General features: G+C 42.4%; 1 protein-coding gene across 8 annotated transcripts in view; it reads left to right on the top strand.

Annotated features, from left to right (window-relative positions):
- RYR1 (ryanodine receptor 1) overlaps positions 1 to 19,030 on the top strand; it is a 1,068,376-nt gene that overhangs the window by 111,204 nt on the left and 938,142 nt on the right. For all 8 annotated transcript variants that reach the window (XM_069206982.1, XM_069206985.1, XM_069206986.1 and 5 more), the window contains exons 6-12: positions 1,789 to 1,901; positions 2,735 to 2,834; positions 9,605 to 9,701; positions 10,733 to 10,807; positions 13,543 to 13,699; positions 15,304 to 15,468; positions 15,647 to 15,768. In XM_069206982.1, the coding sequence (XP_069063083.1) occupies positions 1,789 to 1,901; positions 2,735 to 2,834; positions 9,605 to 9,701; positions 10,733 to 10,807; positions 13,543 to 13,699; positions 15,304 to 15,468; positions 15,647 to 15,768 (829 nt within the window). The remainder of the gene's footprint in view (positions 1 to 1,788; positions 1,902 to 2,734; positions 2,835 to 9,604; positions 9,702 to 10,732; positions 10,808 to 13,542; positions 13,700 to 15,303; positions 15,469 to 15,646; positions 15,769 to 19,030) is intronic.

A 19,030-nucleotide genomic window follows, 5' to 3' on the forward strand; every position in this document is an offset into this window, starting at 1 on the left:
TACACAGTTTTGGAGATGCTGAGATGAATTAAGTGAAAATTAGGAAGTGCTAATACGGAGAGGCCAGCATTTTGTGATCCGAAGGAGCATGTTGGCTAGAACGTGGAACTAGTTCATCAGGGCCATCGAGTGGTCTCCAAAAACAAGGTATGTCTTAGAAGCCAGGTGTGGTTTCCATGAATGGATTGAATGGTTGAAAACATGGTGAAAAACTGCCATTTTTGCATTATCACCAGTGGTAAACCGCTGACAGCACCGATACTCACGGAAGCGGCTATCACAGAGCCCTGGTTATTAGTGAGTATAGATTTTGGCACTTTTCTGAACAACAGATGAATGCTGGTTGTGATGGACAGTTACACAAAGTCCAGTTGTTGAGTTGGTGAGGTCCATGTCGTTTTAGTATGTGAAACCATCTTTGGAAAAGATTTTCTCTGTGTTAGGACTGCACACCGAAGTTAAAACTGACAATGGTACCCCGTTTTAAGGCCAGGAGTTCAAAAAGTATCTACATGACCTCAATATAAAGCACAGGATAATAACTCCCCAGTGGCCTCGGGCTCATGGAGAAGTGGAGAGATTTATGAGGTCACTAAACAGAGCGCTTCGAATTGGAGTTGAAAAAGAAGGAAGACATGGAGTGCTGCCTGAATCATTTTCTAAGGGCATATCGGCAAACACCTCATACTACCATGAGGTGTACCCCCAGTAATCTTGTGATGAGACAGACAACTTAGGACCACACACCATCTGGCCCCAAGTGGGAACCTTCTGTCTTAGATGTACAGGTGGCTCAACAAAGAAGGAGACAAACAACGAGAGGGTGACTTAAAGTAAAAGGGCCAAAGAGCCCACTATTTGGGCAGTTGACCATGTTGTTATCAAGGTTCGTTGCCCGGGATGGAAGTTTCACACTCTTTTTGAAAGAGGAATATGGGAGATAGTAAAAGTGAGAGCAAACATGGTGATTGCCCGGCGAAGTGCTATGGAAGTTTCGAGGAATATATCTGGTTTGAGAAAGCTTCTCCAAAAGAGGCAGAATTGGAAGACAGGACCTTTGCTGGTTACCAAGGTGCGGCAACTCGTGAGAGTGCAACAGAAGAAGCTGGAGAGCATGTGACTGTAGAGAGGAGGAGGAGCGATCACTGCCTAGACTCTCCCAGAACAGCGGAGGACACGGTGCCACCAGCCCTGAAACAGGAAGTAGTTTGGCAGGGACATATGTACCAATTAAGAGCTAATCTCCAGCCAGAAGTTAAAACACTTTGTGTGTTGAACTCCATACCTCAGGGAAAAAATGTTTGGTAAAAACATAACTCTGCAATGCTACATGGGAGCTGATGGAGCTCATCCTTATTTTGTTGGATTATCTTTTACTTTTAATTGTGTTCTTTTGGTTTCTTTCCGAAAGGTTGGAAGGGATGTAGTGAGCCACCCAGTCACTACAATACATTGTGTGGTTGCACACACCCCGAGGGCTGGGCTCGGTCTGAGCGTTTAAATAAAGGGGACTTGCTGCTCGGGGTAGTCAACGTAAACCCCAAGTACATAGTCCTGTGTGTACTTTGTGCAGTGGTGTTAGGCCTCTCTTGTTTAATGTGCCACAAAGCACCTGCACACCTACCTGTCTACAATGCCCTCTCAGGCTCTTGGTGTGTTCTGCCCTAAGTATGGTTGACTATATGAGGTTCTTGCCTTCCAGGTAGTTTATCTGGTAGATTTTGGAAGTGTGTCTACGAGTTATTTCTGTGCTACTGTAACAATTTTATTTGCTGACTGTATCTGCAGGAGAAGCTTGCTGGTGGACTATTCACCCAGCCTCTAAACAGCGCTCTGAAGGTGAGAAGGTGCGCGTCGGGGATGACCTCATCTTGGTCAGTGTGTCCTCGGAGAGGTACCTGGTAAGAGCCAGCCCTTACTGGTGGGATTGTTATTACCAGGGAATGGGGGAGGGTCGAGTTTCACTCATGTTGACTATTTTCCATGTATATTAGCTTTACACTCTTATTTTTCACACTTTTTGTTTGTTTACCTACCTCCTCCCCATTCTCTATTTTTACCCCCTTCCTGCCTTTTCTGCTTCTTTGTTATTCTATTGCTTCCATTTCTTATCTCATATTTTGGCTCTGAACATTTCTCCAACATGCACTTCCTCTTTCTTACCATCTTTCTTGTCTCTCAAACCTCCCCCATCTTTCTACAGTTTCATCTTTCTCGCTTGTTCTTCTCTTCCCATTTCTCACTCCTTATTTTTTCCCCTTTGTACATTTTCTGATTTTTCCCTTCAGTGATTCTTTCATTTTTTTGCTCATCTTTGCTTATGTTTGCATTCTGTTCCTTCACTCTGCTTCTCATCTTTTTCTCTCGTGCCCTACACTGATGTCTACTTCACATTTCATGTCTCTTCCTTTCACATTTCTATTACATCAATTTCTCTTTCCCCACATTTGTTCCCCTTTCCTGTCTCCCATAAACTGTTCAATCTTTCCTTCATCCCTCTCCCCTCAGTTTCCTTCTCCTCCTTCAGCTTCCTTTCATCTTTCCCTCTCCTGTGTCCTCTTTCCACCTCATCTTTCCCAGGTCCCTTTACTCACCGCCTCCAGTTCTGCTTTACCCTAACCAATTTCTCCTTAACACTTTTCCACGTACTGTTTCTCCTTTTCTTCTTTATTGTCTCTTTTTACAGCTCTGCACCTCTCTTCTTACTTACTTATCACTTTCCCTTTATTGACAGCACCTTTCAACAGCCAGCGGGGACCTTCAAGTGGATGCTTCATTCATGCAGACCCTCTGGAATATGAACCCAATCTGCTCAGGTTGCGAGTTTGCTGAAGGTACTTTCTTGTCCCTATAACTTGACTCTCTGTAATGGCCATGTATGAGCTCTAAGTGGGGAATCGTGTTTTCATGGTAACAGCCTGGCATGCATAGACACTACCATTGGCCTGGCTAGTTAGCTGTTGAGCTGTGTACTATTTAATGTACTTTGCTGACAGAGGACTGGCAGACTTATGCTAATTAGCCATCTGACAGAACAGTCCAGCTAATGGGTAATGTTCTAAAAGTTCCTTATCCATAATATGTATGATAAATCCGACTTCACCATGAATTGCATTTTTAATATTAGTTAAAAATAGTCATTTAATTATTTTTGTGGCTGTCCCCATTCCTGAGCTACAGTAGTAGTATTTTAATCTGTACTCTGGTTTTCTATATGGGACAGCTAGAGTAAAAATAGCTTTTAGGGCCTTTTTGTAGTAATATAGTAAGAAAAAGTTTTATTACCTGTAATTCTAGCTCTCTTTCAGGGGAATCCTCCTCAAAGTCATATATATATACATATATATATATATATATATATATATATATATATATATATATATACATATATATATATATATACATCCACATAATTAATAATCGCCATAACAACGCCCAACGTTGCGGCTGGCTTCTGGATGGGTGGGGCGCCCCAAATATAACCAGCAAAAACACAACGCTTACTCCTCCTGGATATTGGATAAGTAGACAGCGTTCCAATATCCAGGAGGAGTAGGCGTCGTGTTTTTGCTGGTATTATATATATATATATATATATATATATATATATATATATAAATAAAAAAAACAAAGGTTACATGGGTGTTCTAGTTAAGTTCTGAATTTACTCCTACAAAATCATAGAAATTCAGCAGTTATAGTTAGAGTTATTTCAAGTAACTATAACTCGCGCCCTAAGGTAACTATAACTCGCCCCCTTGCCATGCACAGTTTTCTTATCAATAACTTTATTGCAGTGTTGCAGTGATAATATCAAAGATGCCATAGAAGATGTCATCAATGATATAATAAGTGGAGTAATTAGTTGTGCCTGGCAAAGGCGTAACCTTAGGGCACGTGTGGAAGGGTTAGGAAAGAATGTGGGAAGAGAAATAGTCTGATTAATGCTAACATTAGAAATCAGCTTAAGAAGGAAACTCAGATGGGTTCTCATGATCACCCTGTTAGCATGAAATACAGGGTAAGGTTCTTTAGCGCATAGAGCCTGGATCTCACTGACTTTACCTGCTGAAGTAATCACAACTAGAAAAGCAGTTTTCTATGTGAGGTGTTGCAAAGACACATTATGTTCCCATGGAGGAGAGGGAGAATGTACAGGTAGAAAAGCCTTCTTCAACCCTTCAGAGAAGATAAGGCAAGATGACAGCCTCCTGCCCCAGAATCGGATGAACATCATTCTGGATACATCACACTTAGAGGCCCTCATTACATACTTGGCAGGATGCCCCGCCAGTGTTGGTGGCCAGCATCCCGCCAAATAATGACGCATGGTGGCTCACCGCCATTGATGGCGGTGAGGCCCTCCATGCTGGCGGTCGGTGACGGGGTGGATGCTGCTCCACCCTCACTGCCACGTCACTCCATACACCGCCGCGCCAATAATGAAGCAGTTATAGGCGTGGTGTGTATGGAGAGGCGATGATGGTGGCAGAATAGCATCCAGGGAGCCCATTCCCTCTCGGAGCAGCGCGATGGAAAAGGTAAGTGCTGTCTGAGAGGGAGAGGGAGGGGGAGGGTGTGTGTGTTTGAGTGTGTGAGTGCATGGGGGAGTGTGTGAGTGTATGTGGGGGGGATGTGTGTCCGAGTGCATTTCTGCGTGTGTGCATGTCCGTGAATGGGTGAATGTGGATGTGGGGGGTTGGGGTTTGGGGGGACCTGTATGTATGGATGGGGGCTGGGGGATGGTGAGAGTCGGGGTGGGGGGACCTGCATGGGGTTTTGGGGGTGGAGGGTTGGGGGTTGGTTTTAGGGGTTTGGGGGTGGGGGCTGTTCTAGGGGCTTGGGGTGGTGGGTAGGGATTCTGGAACGGGAGGGAGGGGCCAGGCATGTCACATACAGGTGACAGGAATTATTATGCCTGTCACCTGTATGCTTTCCGCCAGGGATTACCTGATGGGGTAACTCACTAGGGAATCCCCGGTGAAAATGGGATTGTAATCCCAATGGCAGTAATGCCTCTACTGCCTGGTCGAATGTGCTCACAGTCGGCCTAGCGGTGAACTCTTGTCCGGCAGTGGGTGGGAGTGAACTGGCTGCAAAGCCATGTTCAGAATATTGCGGTCTGGACCACCATGCCGTTGGCGGTAATGACCGCCACCGCCGGCTTGACGGTCCAGACCACCATGTTCATAACGAGGGCCAGAGTCTTTTCCATTTGAATGCATGAAAGCGTCTGATAGAAGGTCTCTTGGACTTCTTCAGAATGTCCATGAATCCTGTGAGAGTCCTAGATGTCCATAATGGAGAAATTTAGGAGCCATGCTGTGAAGCTCAGAGAGAGAAGGTTGGGGTGGAACATTTGTCCTGTGAGGCTCTTTCTGGTCCTGGATCTGTACTGTTTGTTGATCACTGCCGGGATCAGCTGATTCGAGGGAAATGTGTAAAGAAATTTCCCAGACCAATTTATCAAAAGGGCATTCCCTTTTGTCCCTGGTTAGGAGAACCAGGATGCAAAGTCTTGCTGTTTTTTGATGTTTTCATTTTCAAACAATTCGATTTGTGGATGCCCCCATTCTCGAAATGTTTTTTCTATGACTTCATCATGCAGAATCCAGTCGTGCCCCTTGGTGAAATTGTGGTTGAGAGAGTCTCCCTGAGTGTTCTGGACTACTGGGAGGTGAAAGGCAAAAATAGTAAAACCCCTGGCCATTAGCCACTTTCTAGATGGCCTGTGCTTCCTGAGACAGGGGACCAGAGTGCGTGCCCCCTTGCTTGTTTAAGTAATGCATTGTGGTCATGTTGTCTGTCTGGGCCAGAGAGAGTTGGTACAGATGGATGGGTAGAAACACTTGAGAGCTAGATAAACTGCCCTCAGCTCCAGCATGTTGATGTGATATTGCTGCTCCTTGTCCGAGCACATGCTTTGGGTCTGCAGTGGGCCCATGTGAGCACCCTACTCCTGGAGAGAGGCATCTGTGATGAGAATTTGCGTGGGAGGGTCTGTTGGGGCCAAAAGGTTTTTGCACGTACTGCCGACAATGTGAAGTTTCGTCAACCGGACTCTTCACACTACAGCCTCGACCGCTCGTGAGGAGTGCCACTGTGAAGTTCTGACCTGAATGTTTATGGTAATTACAGCAATGACCATTTGTGACACAAGGCCTGCTCTTCATGCTTCAATGACGACCATCTGTGATGCTTCCTTGGACCGAGAAGGTTACTTTTCAGTTGATCTAACCTAGTCCCTGTATCCGATCTGCGCTCCATCAACTTGACATTCTGAGTTTCTCCCAGTCTCGATGACCAGTCAGCCGTCAGTGTCGCATTGGGCTCTTTAGTGCATTTTTCACTTATTTCTCTAAAATTGCATAACTCTGGTTCTACTTATTGAATTTGAGTCATTTTAGTTTTGATTTATGTATTAGATTTAACTCTATTTTTCTAAACTGGTGTGTTTTTTTTTTCTTGTGTTGTGTTTTCACTTTATTACTGTTTGAAGTGCCGCATAAATTCTTTACACATGTTGTCTAAGTTAAGCCTGTCTGCTCTTTGCCAAGCTGTCAGTGTCCTTCTTTTGGCAAAAGGAAGGCTCAGACAGATCCTCGTTTTGTCTGTCTTCCTGAGACTCATCTGCCTGAGAAATGCCACCATTGCCAGAAGCTTGGCAAGAGAACTTTAAGAGACAGGGAAAACATATGTCTGATTGGGCTGCAGGAGAGAGAAAAAACTGTTTCAAGTGGCCTCTGAGGTTTCCCATCTATCTCCGAGATGCCCTTCCCTCACTCTAAGAAGGTGCCCAGAGGAAGATCTCCAGAGAGACAGAAAAAAAAATGATCCTGGTCGAAGTCGAGAGGTTGGACGTCAAACTCGAGGCATATCCCTGTCAGTTCACGATAGACATTAAGAATACCATCTCACCGACACCACTCAACGTCATGGCAATCCTCTCCCGGTCAGACTACTGTCTGTGTTGCCACAATGTTATCACCCAATGTCGAGGTAAACTTCACCATTAAGTCCTCCGTAGACATCAAGGCATTACTCGTCAACATTGAGGCATGCGTTGCTGGTGAAGTCCCATCAATCAAGAATCACCACCGCTTGACATCGAAGCACCCTTCTGCACCACGGCTACCGTCGCCCTCAGGACAAGCTATCCTTTCGATATTGAGGCAAACGCTGCTCTCTACCATCGACGTTGAAACAAGCATTGATGTCGCAATCTTAAGGAGATGACAGCCATTCATCATCACATAGCTCAAGGTTGCAATCACCGGCTCAGACAATACCCTTAACTTCAGGAGGATGTTCTGTGTCAACTGACTTTCAGATTTTGTCAGTGCAACCACCAAACATTACATCTCATGCACAGCCTGCACCACCTAAGACCCCAATGAACATCTCTCCACGGTGGTTGGATAGTCTCCGCAAACAGCGGATACAGCAGCGATCAGGATCGGACTATTTTCTGACAAGAGTTACTCCGCAATCACCATTGCCAATGCCAACAATGCCACCTGCGACTCCTCTGGCTTCTACTTCACCTCAGTAGAGGAGTGTCCCTGCACCTACATCACCAAAGAGATCCAGGACACCTATAATGAATAGGTCGAGGTCCAGAAGAACAAGGACAAAATCCACTTCAAGGTCCCAGCAGTTGCACCAATCATAATTTGACACTGTGGGATAATGAGAGAACTTAGACTCTTGAATATTCTCACCATGGCTTGGTACACATGGAGGCCCCTATTGGACTACCTTGCCAAGGTAAAGAACTTGATGTCATGCCAGCATAAAGTAAGGGCACTTAAGTAATTGGAGTGAACATTGAAATACCCCACGGGGTACTCCACATATTATAGATGACTGCCTCAGATATAGAATTGACAATCAACCTGTAAGTGTATTCTTGCTGGAAAGACATTTTGTGTGTGTCCCAATCTATTATTTTAACATCTTAATAAAATACCAATAGAGCAGTGAATGACTGCACTGGATATATGGTAGGAAATTAATATTGATTTAGAGGAAATAATGTTGTGGCTTTCATTGAGAGCTACTAGCATAAAAGTCTGAATTCAGAAATGTACTGCTATGATGTAGCAACATTTGTTAACAAAAGCTGTGACCCACTTTTGCTAGGTCCGAAAGGAATTCCAGGCTGCTTGGGCTGGCCTTTCTGAGGGCATGTCAGAGCAGTGCTGGAAACTTGGGGTAAAAGTTTCTTTAAGGGAGAGAAAGGAAGACAGAGTGGTTGGGGGCGGGTGACTGGAGACCAGGTATTTTTTTTTATTTGGGACTGGGAGAGAGTTATGTATAGATCTCCCATTATTCCTCTGCCCCTGCATTGCAGTTGAAAGCAGGAGTAGATGATTTTGGGGATCATACATAACATAAAATTATGCATGGATAAAAAGTGAATTGCGGGATGTTTTTCACCTCTGGCTTCTTGGTAACATCGGTGACAACTCAAGCATTGCTCTCATTGCCTATTTCATGTCTCTCAGAACACCTTAGTGAAAAATATTCCTGTAATTTACTGTTGCCCATTTATAATTCTATATATTATCAGTATAGTTAGTGTACAAAATACAATATGATTAATTAAAAGTATTGCAAAAGTAAAACTTAAGAACTATAACTATGTTTTCTCGTCTGCAAATGGTACAAACATACTATCTATATGGAGCACATCTCTTACCGGCTAGGCTATACTGTACAGGGCTCCTCCCGCATCCTGCGTGTCCTAGATGTGGGTGAACCCCTGCTGATTTTTACCATATGACCTGGGCATGTCCTCTATTCCAGAGGTTTTGGTCCATGATAGTGAGCAACCTTACTTAGATACTGGGTTGGAAGATCCCAATTTACCCCCTGGTGATTCTACTCGGAGTGATGGACAAAGTCGGGAACGCCCGAGCAGAACGAGTTTTCCTGGGAATAGCTTGATGGTGGCCAAAAGAGACATTTCGACCAGCTGGAGATCACCCACCCCTTCCACCCTCTCGAAATGGCTTTGGGGAGTGGACTGGTGTGCGAGACAGGAACAGGTGGTCTATGAAGCCCAGGGTTGCCCCAGTAAGCACGGGCGAGTATGGGGGAAATCGCTGGGACAAATTCCTTAAATACTTCTGGGCCCTAGGTCCAGTGACACCATTGCATTGTTGTTGTCTGATTAATATATATTGGTGGAGTCTATATTACGCTTGCTCAAATGTATTGTGGTATTGTTCCCTGAGGTTGGCTGTGCCGCTATTGTCTTTTGTTTCAACAAAACTCAATAAAACCTGTTCATCAAAACAAACAAAAAAACTTAAAAATACTGGCCCGGGATCCATGTACCTACTTGCAGCTGCACTAAAAGGCAGTTTGCCACTCTGAGCCTGGTCCTAGTTGGCTTTGATTCCCTGGTATTGCTCCCCTAGGTCCTTCTAGCAGAAATCTATCCCATTTCACCCTATAGTATGATGTATTTCAGTAGAACTACACCACACAGCACTTGTAGATTTAGACTTAACCAATTTTGTTCATTGTAGGCATGCTTCAGGATTTATTATCATGGACTCTGTTTTTCATAACCACTTTTTGTCTTTGATCTCCACAGGGTTTCTGACTGGTGGCCATGTGCTGCGTTTATTCCATGGACACATGGATGAGTGTCTCACCATCTCCTCAACTGACCAAGGAGATGACCAACGCAGGCATGTATCTGTTGAGCCAGAATTTCTCTCATCACTAACCTAAAGAACATCTATGTCCTGTCACTCATTGACTGTTGATAGCCTCTGACGGACAATACAGTTGAGCCCCATTATGGCCCTAATACAACTCCATTATTTCCATCATTTTACTTGACTTGAGGCACATTTCCATGCCTTTGCGTTTATTTCCACCTCTTTTTGAATACAAATTTGCTTCCTATCACGCAGAAAGCCAAGTCTGCTTTCAGATATTGGAAAATGGATGCAGTTCTTATTAATAGGGTTATCACTTTTCACCTGCTCTGCAGTATACTTACCATAATATCAACTGCCACTGCACTTACACCATGTGGCGGTCAGAACGTTTGCAGACTGTATGATCCCCAGTCATTGCCATTCTCACGTTGATATTGTTGTGTCACATTTGCAGTTTTTCCACCCAAAATATCATCTAGTGCCCAATCAAAACTGCACACTAGAGGCTGCTCTTACTGTATCTTCTTCTCCCACAACATCAGCTATTGCAACAATTGCATCAGTGTCTAGTCTCTTGGGTTCTGTGACACTGTTGTGTGCCTTCTCTTTCCCTGGACAAAAGCCTTTTCAGTAATTTGACAAGAATCCAGCTGTCATCGCTGTAAAACTACCTGGTCTGTTCCCTACTGGGCCTTGTGGAAAATACTATAAGCCTCAAAACAAGCCCTCGTTATTCCAGGGGACTTTAGATTTTAAAGCAAGTTCCTTTTACCCTAATTCACAGCTTGTACTTTTAAATCAAAAGCCCAAGATTCTTAGCTTCCCTCTTGAGCAGTAGGATTTAATTAATTGCCACAGCTTAACTGGACTGGACCATGGGCTCTGAGCCTTTAAACATTATTGGTATAAGACAGGAAACATTTCATTTGACTCATAATGATTTTTTTACAGCTGCAGAGCAAGAGCTCCTGTACTTCTCTATGTCCCTATGGTGTCTCATCCCCCATTCCTCCTTTCTGGAGTTTAATTGCTCTAATATCCGCCTTCTTTTCCAGACTACCACATTACGAGGGTGGAGCTGTCTGCAGCCACGCTCGCTCCCTATGGAGGCTGGAACCCCTGCGAATCAGGTCAGTATGTGACTGTCTCCCAAAAGCCTTTGAAAGAAGACAGGTGAATTCCTCCGCAGTCAAAGACATTACTTAAGTCTCCCTCTTTTTTCTTCCTCTCCCTTGGGCTTTGAAGTGAAACTAGGTATTATTTGGGGGTGCAACATTTTGTTCATGAATAGAACGGTTCTCCTGAGGCAATCATTTCCTTTGTTTTAATATAGTGTTCATCCTAATGAATTTCTTTAGCTCACAAGATATTTTAAAATAAATTATCTCATTTCCAACATAACAGTCCTTTTAGGACTGATTCAAAAATGGTCTTCAGTGTGCATAAGCAGAAGGTTGTCAAGTTGTCAACTGACTACAAAGATTTCAAGGATTAATTTGAAGATAAGAATACAAGATGTCAGATCAGACACTACTTCCAAGTTAATCTGCTTTGTAGTTTTCCTTGTCTACTATTTTTTGTAATGCCATTGATGATGATACATAAATTGATGCCCCTGAGCTTTACCTAATGAGCTTCAGAAAGTCACGAGGACCCCATGATCTTCTAGCTCACAAGCCCACGGGGCAGGAATCCACTAGTCATGGAACCATAATTTAAGAAGTTCTGCATTCTGTTTTCCACCGGTTTTACTGCCACATCTATGCCATCAACACCCAAATGTAATATCCTGTCAATTGGGAATGGTCCTGCCAGTTTCTCGTACACCAAAGGACCTTACAAATCAGAGTGGTTGATACATCAGAATATTCTAACAGAGGTCTTCTTTTGTGGGTCTGCCTTTGTAATGTGGCTGACCCAGAGTTAATGTTCTATATTGGAGTGAAGCCAGGTGTGTTGGCTTACTGGACTAATGCAATCACTATAGGGAACTGTGTTTGGTCCCATGGTCACAGGTTCAAATGTCAGTGGGTCCACTTAGTCTTTTGTCCTTTTGACGTGTAAAAATAATTACTGTTTTAGGGTAACAGTGAATATCTTTAACCTGTCAATGGTATCACAAGACCTCTTCAGGAGTGAATTTGGTGCTCTGCAGATACAGATGTAATGTTATGTTATGATGTTAAGACATTGATTCCAAAGTTTGACTCAATTTCGAGATTCACTCATGAGTGATAGATGGTTTTATCAGATAAAATTCCTATTGTCAAACACTTCTCTCAATCCATTCCAAATACATACCCTTATTTTGTAAGGGTGGGAATGTAAGGATTTAATTATTATAGCCCTCTTATCAACACATTAGGTATCTACTCTATCTGTGGTATTCTCAGATTGCATCTCTTTTTAGAGCCTGTGCTCAGCCTTAGCCTTTCTATTGCATAATATTGTGTTTTTGACTTAGATTCTTGGACTGAAATTGCTTTAGTAGATGTGGATATAGTAAAATCCTTATCGCAGGTTATCCAGTATTGGATCTTTCAAAGATTCACATGCTTGAATCTTCCCCGGCGTCAAAGTGAGAGTCCCATGGTATCCTATAAAGCAGTAGGCAACACCCACAGAGGCTATAATATAAGTAGGCCTTAAATTTGTTAGTCTATCCATGTCGTTTCTTAAAATGGACCAAACCTGAACCATGACCAATCAGCTAACAGCACCCTCTAGAACACTCCCAAGAGAGGCTCTCTTCCTCTGATTCCCCAGGATACAAAAGTTTCGGGTGATTAACTTGAGCAAACAAAAAACAGCCTAAAATAAAAAATCAGGCACAGATAAAAAGTAATTTTGCAGGTAAGAGGTAAGATTAAAGAGTTAGGATTCTAATAAAGGTAATAGTGCAAAGGAATCATTGGTTAGATAGAAGGGTGATGATATGTAGGGGTTCAATACTGCAAATAAAAAAAGTCTAAATAAGTATTAATGGGGAAGGGGTACAGGTGTTCTCACTCATAATTTAAAAAGAAGGAAATTCCAGGAATCACTTCGGAATTTTTTAAATAGGCGCAGGACTTTTGCAAACTAAAGTAAAAAAAAAAAAAGGAGCCCGAGACTCATCATTGCGAGATTCTGTACTCGTGATGAATCACAAAGGATTAAACCACAGAGAAAATGACTTTGAACCGTACATATGTCATACTGTTCGTAACCTGGTCAAGAAACAATCATAGGCACGGAAAATCCATAGAAACACCACTGTTTTTCATAGAGCTTTACATATGTCAGATGCACCTGATAAATTATCTGGGCCAACAAAGAATAACATTCCTGTGGTATCTGAAATGGCAACACCTCCTTACGTCTATTGCAAGAAAACCGTTTTAGTAATCCCACACCCAGAGTTTCTACAGAAATCGGTAATTCTGGCATGTGCGCTGAAAGTTTTACTCGACTGATAGGAAAGTATCACAGTGTTTCTTCACCAGTTTCGAAACATATCTGCAGAGAACCCGAGGATGTGATATTAACGTGGTACTCTTAATCCCTATTTTGGCAGAAAACCCATTCAAGTCAGAATTCCCAAAATATTGTGTCTTAACTTCTTTAAGAGATCTTAACAATGTATCTTTAGATATGTAACAGAGAACCCTTGATATTTATCTCTACACTTCGTTTCGAGCTTTTAGCAGCGTGTTGTTAGGGAACTATTCAATCATTCCTAAGCATGCATCATGAGTTTAGAGTTCTTAAAACATAATTTCATATAGCATAAGTGGTCTTTTAGTGCCGTTCTTTTCCTGGTTCTCTTGACGGGTAGATTTTGCTTGCAGAAAGCAGTCATTACCAGCTTTTCCTTTATCTGCAGTTGGAGCGGGAGCCATATGAAGTGGGGGCAGTCTTTCCGGGCACGGCATGTGACAACTGGAAGGTACCTGGCTCTGGAGGAAGAGAAGGGCCTGATCCTGGTGGATGCAGAGAGAGCCAATACTAAGGCCACTGCTTTCTGCTTCAGAGCTTCCAAGGTAAGTGACTGCATTGCACAAGTAATGAGAGGACTTAAGTTTAAAGTCTTCTCCTCTTCCAATGTCCATTCTTATTATAATTCTTACAGTTTCTGCCATATAACCTTTATTCTGTACCTTTCCTTTCTCTTGTAGTTCTTTTGACTTTTGTTCCTTATTATACCACCTCATATATTTTTTGCTTCATACTAAAGCTCCTACATCTACTCCTAATCTTACTCTACTTATTTCCTTCCCATATTGTGCCTCCTACATTGTCCTGCCTGCTGCATTTCCCCTGCTTCGACTCTGCCTACTACACCTCTCTATCATGCACCTATACCTTCTATGCCGTGTATGATTGTTTTATCTTCTGCCCTCAGGATGTTCCATAACACTTTCACTGTCCCGTAAATTCCCTTACTCTTTCTTTCTCCTATGTTTCAAGCCATCAGTCAGTATGTCTTACAGATTTCTTGCCTCCTGCTTCTTCCCTGCATCTTGTACTAGCTTCTACATATTTTATTCCTTTCAGCTAACTGCTCCTTCTTCACCATTCTTGCATCACATCTAACACTTTCCTATCTCTTCCACTTCCACAGCTTTTAACACCTTCCCTACGTCCAACAACTTTCTCATTTCCTAAACATTGCTCATTGGTCTCTGTTACTGTTACATCTTCACCTCCTCCCACATCATCTTTTGTATTTTAATTATACCTAAAACTTACTACTTACTTCTTCTCTACTGTTTTCAGTGCTTGTACTCTTTTGCTGTCGATAACTGATATCCTACATCTTGCACAAATACTACATTTAACCGCTTCTTAAATTTTCCTTCTCTCCTGCAGAATCTTCTTTCATTACACCTTTCCTGTTTCCTACTTCTTTCCCCGTGTCCTGGGATTATATTTCTCCCTCGCCATAATAATCCTTGACACTGATGAGCTTCCTCCAGCTTTTACTTTTCCTGTTCCCTCTGTTTCAGCATATTTTCCACCATGCACTTCTGCCCACCTCGCTACACTACACCTTCCTCTACACTTTCCCATGCCCTTTATATTCTCAGTCTTCTATAGCTTCCCAACAGGGTACACGTTTTCCAACCCTACAATTTCCTCACACCCCTTAACTTATTTTCTTCTTTTGCATCCCACTTCTTACACCTTGCGTGCTTTGTACTATTACAATTGCTCCCACACTTTTCTTGTGTCTAGAATGTTCTCCACCTCCTACACTTGTCAACCCCCTCTTATACTGGCGCTGAATTACACTGCAGCTGACTACAAAGTTGTCCACCTGGGCCCAACAAAAAGAAAGGTGAACAATTTAGCCAATCGTTCTGGGTGCATTACTGTTACACTGAATCCCACACTTTCCTGTGTCTAGAATGTTCTCAACCTCCTACACTTGTCAACCCCCTCTTCTACTGTAGTGTAGGTTCTAAATAAAGTTAATCAATCCTACACCTTCCTTTTTATATATCTGTCTCACCATCTGAACCACTCTCACCTCTACATCTTTCTCCCTTCCTGCATCTTCCACCACTTTCAATTCCTAGCTGTATTCTCAACTCTTCCGATCTCACACTTTCATCATAATACACTTGCCTTTGTTCACCAACAGGAAAAGCTGGATGTGGCGCCCAAGAGGGACGTGGAGGGCATGGGAGCCCCAGAAATTAAATACGGGGAGTCCATGTGCTTTGTGCAGCACGTGAAAAGTGGCCTGTGGCTGACTTACGCTGCAGCCGATACCAAAGTTGTCCGCCTGGGGCCACCAAAAAGAAAGGTGAGCACTTTAGCCAATCTTCCTGTGTGCATTACTGGCTTCGCAAACCACAGTGCAGTGTCCCTTATTACCTGTATCGCTGACGTCACAAACTGGAGTGAAGTGTCATTCCTCTGTTGATTATGACAAAGGTTGCCATCTCCTTGCTGGTGTCTCACATTCTCTTTATCACATACAGGCAATCTTGCATCAGGAGGGACACATGGACGATGCGCTGTCTCTGTCACGTTCTCAGCGGGAGGAATCTCAAGCAGCGCGTATGATTTACAGCACTTCAGGCCTTTTCAACCTGTTCATCAGGTACGGTGTATGGCTCCGTAGTGTTGACACCATGGAATTGAATGAGGGACCAGCACAAAAAACCTAATACACTCACAAAAGTGTTTCTTTTTAATCACCAAAGCAGATCCTTTACACTTGATTTCTTGCATGCTTGTGAACTGATAAAATCAAAATATATGAATGGTTTAATATAACTAATTCATTTAAAAATGTAACTTATTTACCCTTTGGGCATTGATATATATGTTCATATATTTTACCGACATGCAACAAAAGTTTAAAAACACATATTCCCTTACTCTCCAAACCAGGTATTATTAACTATATACCATTAGTTGTTTTTTTCCTGAGGAAACTGAAGAAAACTTTATTAAAACAAAGCAGTCCTTCATAACAATAAAATATCACACAGGAACGTGCATCTAATCTTTCCAGAGTGTTTGCAGTGTGGTTTATTACACTTTTTTGCTAATACTCTTCGTAGATAATGGTCAAACCCGAAACTTGTGCTATTATGACTGTATTTAAGGCATGATTATTGTTTTGCATATCCAACCTGCATAGAGAATCTGGGGCCCATTCCAGGTAACGAAGGGTGGTTTTACTGGGTAGGCATGGTATTGCCCGTTTTGGGGGGAATCACTTGTAATCCCCTTTATCTAATAGGGATACCTCCTGGTATTGGTAATTCAGGCCCCTTTATCTGCCTGCAGAGATACAGGGAAATTGTAATGGGTCTTGGGACTGCTTACTTCTGTTATTTTAAGGGAATTACGGGCTCATGTTATTCGGCTAATATCTTCCAGGATAGGAAGTAGGAACCTGTAGATGGGAAAGTATGTTGCTTTAAGAATCCTATGCTGGGATCACAAAAACTGCTCAGGTACTGGTTACAAAGGTGGTTTGGTTAGAACAGAGGGTTCATTTCTAAAACTTCAGGTCTTTTCTGTTGCAAAGGTACAATTTTTCTTTAATTGTACACTTGCAGTCGCTGCCATGCCCCAGGCTTAAGAAGTAATTTATGCAGATAACTTTTCATATATAGGATGTAGGTTTTTTTCCTGGGTGCCTCCAGGTCCTATCACTGGAAAAGTCCCAACGGGTTCCATACTGTCTCCTGTCATCTTCAGTGTCTACGTGGAGCTCCTTTGGGCTCCACTCACAGATAACAGCCCCAATATTCACCAATTTGCTGCTGATACCCAGCTCTGCGTGAAAGTCTCCTCTGCTCCAGACATCCAATGCCTCAAATAAAGCCTGCACCTCATCCAGACCTGGTTATCCAGCACCTATCTGAAGCTCAAACCCTCGAAGACAGAATTTTTGTTATTTGGCAAAAAAAACAAGCAAGAAATAGCCCAAACTGACATTTGCAGTAACCTCATATCACAAGTTCGAATCCCAGCAAAGCCAAATCCGCCTTCTATTCCTCCTGAGGCTAATGCTACTTTTAAATTAGGTAGTAATAGCTTTTATTTACAGGGCCTGTAGACAGCAAAACTGCTCTATGAGGCAGTATATAAAATACGTTATTATTATGGGAACATATCAGAATAGCAATTTATGTGAAAGCTTTTAGCACGCTCCAGGGTTTCCCTATTCTCTATTTTATTTGAGTATTGTGACTGTCAATATATTGATGTTAGGATTGTTCTTCTGATTTAAGGGGAAACTATGGTTGAATAGGTTTAAGTACAAGAGTCTTTTAGGTTACATGACTAGTTCCGCTCACATAAGGAAGTGAAAAATAAATCCCTGCTCAGTCTCACCATTACTAAAATACAAGAGCTGTAAATAAAAGTAATGATAATGTAAAATATCAGTGTTTAGAATTCATGAATGTGCACACATGTTAGGTCACTGTTGTAAAAACAATGCCCTACCTATCTGGTTTCTAGCTTTCAACCATCATTTACGTTAAGATAGGATATACCATTGTTATAGACAGGTATCCCAACCCTACTCCGTCAAACCAGTAATTTGAAAGAACTACTTTGTGTTTGGGCAAACTGTCCAATAGTGATTTTAACTCAGGATTACTCGATCTCATGACCTCTGGTACGGTCATAACTAATTTTTCAGTTATGCAATTAGGACAAAATACGAGTATGCTACTTGCAGCAGTGACTGGATTTTTTGATACAGTCATAAAAACTTGAATTTATCACTGCCACATCATCACACCATGATTCCGAAATTGAACCCTTATTTAATTTAAAGTTGTGTTAAATTTGCATTGGGCACATACTACTGCAGAAAAATATTGCAATCTTGTTTTCCAGAACTAATGATGCAATTATGCAAATCGCTCATCAGTCTTGTTAGTCATTACCACAGTTTATCCTTCAAAACCTGAGATGTAGCTTTAAAAACTGTTTCTTATGGAAAAATTGAATCATTACTGCGGTTGCAACAGTGCACATTTAGTAAGGCAGAGATACCATGAATTAATTCCTGACATGTCACTATTTAAATTATTGACCGTAACTAGTAAACCTCTACAATAATGACCTATTCAACTGTGTATGTAACTGAGAAGCAGTGTTAGTAAAATTTACAAAATGGTTCGGTGAGTAGAAAGAACACAGTCGCAACCATCAACCAAATAAATGGTTGACAAAGTCAATGAGAAGTACAAGTGAAGGTTGCAAAGCATACCAATCTAAAGCCAAAGATGGCTCATTAGACCTACAAACAGACCCACAGCACGAACTCCACAGACCTCCCTTATGTACTGGCATCTGCGCAAAGACATGACCACTTCTGGGAGGAGGTGAACTGTAGCAAATAATCGCATAGACAGTGGACACCTGAGTCCACTGTTGATTCAGCCCTGAGTGCCCTGAATGCTCACAGGGGTTCAGGACACCAGAAGTGTCCAGACACCAATCCCACGATGACATTCATACATACAAGCTATGGTGGAGAAGTGAAGAACTTAATATGACACAATGGAACCTGCACTCAGAAATACATTCATGTGGCCATTGTGTAAATACCCATGCATGCAGCTGATCATGGATACAGTCCTCATGGGCATACTCCCTTTAATCCTAGTTTGATCCATTCCTATCACAGGCATTAGGCCAAGCCACATAAGCGTGCTAGCGTTATTATTGCAACAAGTAGGGAAACACTGGGTTATAAGAGTTTTGTGGATCCCTGCAGATTCTGGAAATTTACATCACATAAATGTAAGGAATATTTAGCAATTTTAGGCAAACTTTGACATTTATAGGGCATTGGTGATAAAAAAACAGGTGTGGGATCCACACGAGGC

This window comes from Pleurodeles waltl, chromosome 9, assembly GCF_031143425.1.
Source record: "Pleurodeles waltl isolate 20211129_DDA chromosome 9, aPleWal1.hap1.20221129, whole genome shotgun sequence".
Lineage (NCBI taxonomy): Eukaryota > Metazoa > Chordata > Amphibia > Caudata > Salamandridae > Pleurodeles > Pleurodeles waltl.